Source organism: Amphimedon queenslandica, unplaced genomic scaffold, assembly GCF_000090795.2.
Source record: "Amphimedon queenslandica unplaced genomic scaffold, v1.1 AMPQUscaffold_10987, whole genome shotgun sequence".
NCBI classification, from domain to species: domain Eukaryota; kingdom Metazoa; phylum Porifera; class Demospongiae; order Haplosclerida; family Niphatidae; genus Amphimedon; species Amphimedon queenslandica.
In genome coordinates, this window is record NW_003548767.1 from 1 (window position 1) to 1,380 (window position 1,380).

The 1,380-nt window shown below is 49.1% G+C and overlaps 1 protein-coding gene across 1 annotated transcript; it reads left to right on the plus strand.

Annotated features, from left to right (window-relative positions):
• Positions 1–193: 193 nt before the first annotated feature.
• LOC105315317 (uncharacterized) lies at positions 194–1,143 on the plus strand (the record flags this gene model as incomplete). The annotated part of the gene is made up of 1 exon (XM_011409916.1): positions 194–1,143. A coding segment is annotated over one exon (950 nt), but the record flags the coding sequence as incomplete, so codon positions are not given.
• Between the last annotated feature and the right edge of the window lie 237 nt (positions 1,144–1,380).

Consider the following 1,380-nt stretch of genomic DNA (forward strand, 5'->3'; position numbering starts at 1 on the left):
CGCAGTGGTCGCATGTCTGCGAGTGGGTTCAGCAAAGGATTCTCTGTTAGCCCACTTGCTGAAAATTCGGTCGTTACTCTCCGCTCTGCATAAAATTCAATTGGTAGCAGTGCATGTTGCCGGCTGCTCTAATGGAGCGGCCAATGTTTTGTCTCGGGGTAATTCAAAGTTATTTTTTTCTCTCATCCCCCAGGCCAGTCGGGCTCCTTGCACAGTGCCAGCACAGTTACTCGAGCTGTTGTGGGATTGGGAGACAGCTTGGACATCAGAGGACTGGATGCAGAGGCTAGACACCTTTTTGTCGCGGGACTTTCAGGAAGAACAAAGAGCACCTATGGCTCAGCAAAGAGGAGGTACGTGCAGTTCTGTGTCAGGGCCGGCATCGACCCACTCCCAATAACTGAGCAAACTGCGTGCTGTTTTGTGACCCACCTATATCAGGAAGGTCTTTGCCCCGGTTCAATCTTGGTCTATTTGTCAGCCCTTTGGCATTTGAGTGTTGAGGCCAGGTTGGGGGTAGTCTCTCGTGAGTCATGGCCACAATTATCCTACGTGGTTAAAGGGGTGAAGAGAGAAAACAGAGATACTCCGCCCAGATGGAGGCTCCTAATCACGCTAGACATCATGGAAAAACTCAAAGTTGCATGGGAGTCAGGGATGGAGGACCAATTTACCGCACGCCTGCTGTGGGCAGTAGCATGTACTGCGTTTTTTGGCTGCTTCAGATTAGGGGAACTCCTCCTGTCGAAAGGAACAGAAGTGCCGGCAGTGGGCGATTCAGACATTTTTTTCCATAGGGTGGGCTCTCGATCATGGATGGTAATTGGTTTACGTTTTTCAAAAACTGACCAAAAGGGCATGGGTACCAAGGTCCACGTCAGTGCTACATCAACAGATATCTGTCCAGTGGTTGCCCTTCAGAACTACATGGTGGTCCGCCCAGCTAGACAGGGGCCTGTGTTCGTGAGAGTAGACGGCTCCCCCTTACTTAAATCAACCTTTGTTCAATTGGTTAGGAAGGCTCTGCTCCATAGTGGGGTGGGGCAAGCATCATACTCCAGCCACAGTTTTCAAATAGGTGTGGCCACCGTGGCTGCAGAGGCAGGAGTTCCTGTCCATCTACTAAAAGCAATGGGGCAATAGAACTCAGATGCCTACCTCGCATACGTCCGAACCTCACCAGAGACCCTCGTATCACTGGCACCAAAAATTGTGTCAGGCTGGCAATGTTAGGGACTCATTTATGTATTTTAGGTTTTCTGTTGTCTTTGTCGTTATGTTTATTTTGTCATTTTTTGCACATGTGTTCTCATTCACTCTAGACCTTTCCCACCACTGTACATTTAGCAATGAATATCATTAACGAGCCGCCATTTTGTG